Source organism: Haplochromis burtoni, unplaced genomic scaffold (assembly GCF_018398535.1).
Source record: "Haplochromis burtoni strain Fernald_Lab_line unplaced genomic scaffold, NCSU_Asbu1 Contig_869, whole genome shotgun sequence".
Lineage (NCBI taxonomy): Eukaryota > Metazoa > Chordata > Actinopteri > Cichliformes > Cichlidae > Haplochromis > Haplochromis burtoni.
In genome coordinates, this window is record NW_024583230.1 from 113475 (window position 1) to 115742 (window position 2268).

General features: G+C 39.3%; 1 protein-coding gene across 1 annotated transcript in view; it reads left to right on the forward strand.

The window, feature by feature from the left end:
- Positions 1 to 2268, forward strand: part of LOC102293085 (BPI fold-containing family C protein) — a 14503-nt gene that overhangs the window by 8898 nt on the left and 3337 nt on the right. The window contains exons 7-8 of the mRNA XM_014330543.2: positions 789 to 938; positions 1574 to 1747. Coding sequence (XP_014186029.1) covers positions 789 to 938; positions 1574 to 1747 — 324 coding nt within the window. The remainder of the gene's footprint in view (positions 1 to 788; positions 939 to 1573; positions 1748 to 2268) is intronic.

A 2268-nucleotide genomic window follows, 5' to 3' on the forward strand; every position in this document is an offset into this window, starting at 1 on the left:
GGAGGGCTTTCTTATAAAGCAGCAAACTATTTCTCCAGGCTAAATGATGATCCTCTAAATTTGTGACACACCATTTCCTCTCCAGCTTACGAGTTATTTGCTTTAGGGTACGTGTTTGAGAATTATATCACGGAGTCAGGTACTTCTGATTTGAGGCCTTAGTTTTCACAGGAGCTACAGTATCCAGAGTCGTACGTATTGAGGAGGTGAAATTATTATTATTATTCTTTTACATTTTGAGAGAAGCCAATTGAGTCTAATAACAGATTAAATGTCATGTTGAGGCTGTCATTTTTAGCATCTACATGGATGTTAAAATCACTCACAATAATTATTTTATCTGAGCTGAAAACTAAATCAGATAAAACATCTGAGAAATCAGACAGAAACTCTGTGTAAGGCCCAGGTGGGAGTGCGTACACAGAGAGTGTGCTTCAAATGAAGATTATACTATGAAAAAATAAGTTATCTAAAAGTTTTGTTAATTGCTATGCAGATAAGCTACTCAAAAACACCACCGTGTTTTGAAACAGGAATAGAACATGATACTCTACCGCAGAGAGAGCGAACACCAAGTGACAGCCAAATGTGTAAGGACTGCCAACCCCTGTGGAGACCAGCGAAGCTAGGGATTGAATAGCCAACCATCTAATTAGTGAATGAACTGCTCTCCTCCTGAACTACTGTCAACCCATATTAGACTTTTGTTTTTTCCTTTTTCAGTACTAATCTGGCTTTTGCAGATCTTATGACATCTGTGTGGTTCACAAGTGTTTGTGTGTCTGTAGATCTGTCCTGCTCTTCAGCCTATGATAAATAACAAGCTGAAGGACTTGTCCATGATAAAGACTGTGCATGAAGGCCGCCAATTAGACCTTGACTACTCCCTGAGCAGTGATATTGCAGTGACATCGAGGAGCCTTGATATGTCTTTCAAGGTAATATAGAGAAACACTAAATTATTCTGACTGAACATAACCCTACAGACATTAACACCTGGTTAGAAATCAGAGCACTTTAAGGTGTAGAGACCCTGGCATGTTCGGTTTTCTTGATGCCAGCTGTTGTGAAGTTGAAAATTTGACATCTAATAAAAAATCTCACACAAATCAGAGAAAATTATCAGTGGACACCAGGTTAAACAAATGCCACCATCAGTTGTTTCCCTGCTGGACAACATTAAGTCTGTTGGAAAGAATCTTAGCATCTGGGTTAACCCCTTAGCAGTCCTATTAGTCCCCTAAACCATCCAATGTCCCGTGGGCGGTACGTCCGACTGCTAACAGTTTAATAGTAATGTGATACAATGAAATCATCTTTTTATCATGACATACACACATACATGCCTGCCATCTGCTAGCTTATCTGCTTTTGTATCTTACTACTGTTTTATTGGATTATATGAAGCACTTTGGCTACCTCTGGTTTTAAATGTGCTACACAAATAAAGCTGTATTGTATAAATGCTTGAGATTCTTGGGCAGATCACCTTGATGATTTTATGACTTCGAGGTTTTATTTTGCTTGTTTCTGTTTCTACTCTGTAAAGATCATAACTTTGTGTGTGTTTCAGGGCTTAATGTTTGTACACGGGAAGGATGTGGACACTAATTCAATAAAGCCAGGCATAGAACCAGTTTTCACAGAGACTAACCATATGGTCTATGTGGGCATCTCTGAGTTCTTCTTCAATGGGGCCGCCATGGCAATCTACAAATCGGGACCATTTGAAGTTAATGTTCCAAAGGTGAGAAAAGCTAATAAACACCTGATAGAACCTTTAGATAGAACTATTTACAGAACAATCAGGTGTTCTGCATCAAAAAAGAAGTCAAACAAATTATTTGTGCCACTCCAAAAAATAATTTCTGTCCACAATAAAACAGAGGAAAACATTACAAGCCTGATACCTGCAGGCCTGACAGCAGGAGATGTATCACTCCTCCCTTTTGCCCCTGGAGACAGCGTTTACGCTGTAATCTGCCTTTGGTGGCTTTTTGGCAGCAACTGTGACATTCAGCAGTCCATTCATTGTTTTGACACACAAAACAAAACGATCTACTACACTAGACACTCTAAACACGCTAAACGTCACAAATCTCTCACATCTCAAAACTCGCTCTCTCTCTTTCTTTCGCTCTTTCGCTGCTGTCATTCGTAAAACTTCCCCCCTGTTCCTAAACAAACAAATGCCATGTTGCCATATCATTTTTGATTGGTCCACATAGTACATTTTTCCACCAATAGGAAAGGGGTGTTTTTTGTTTC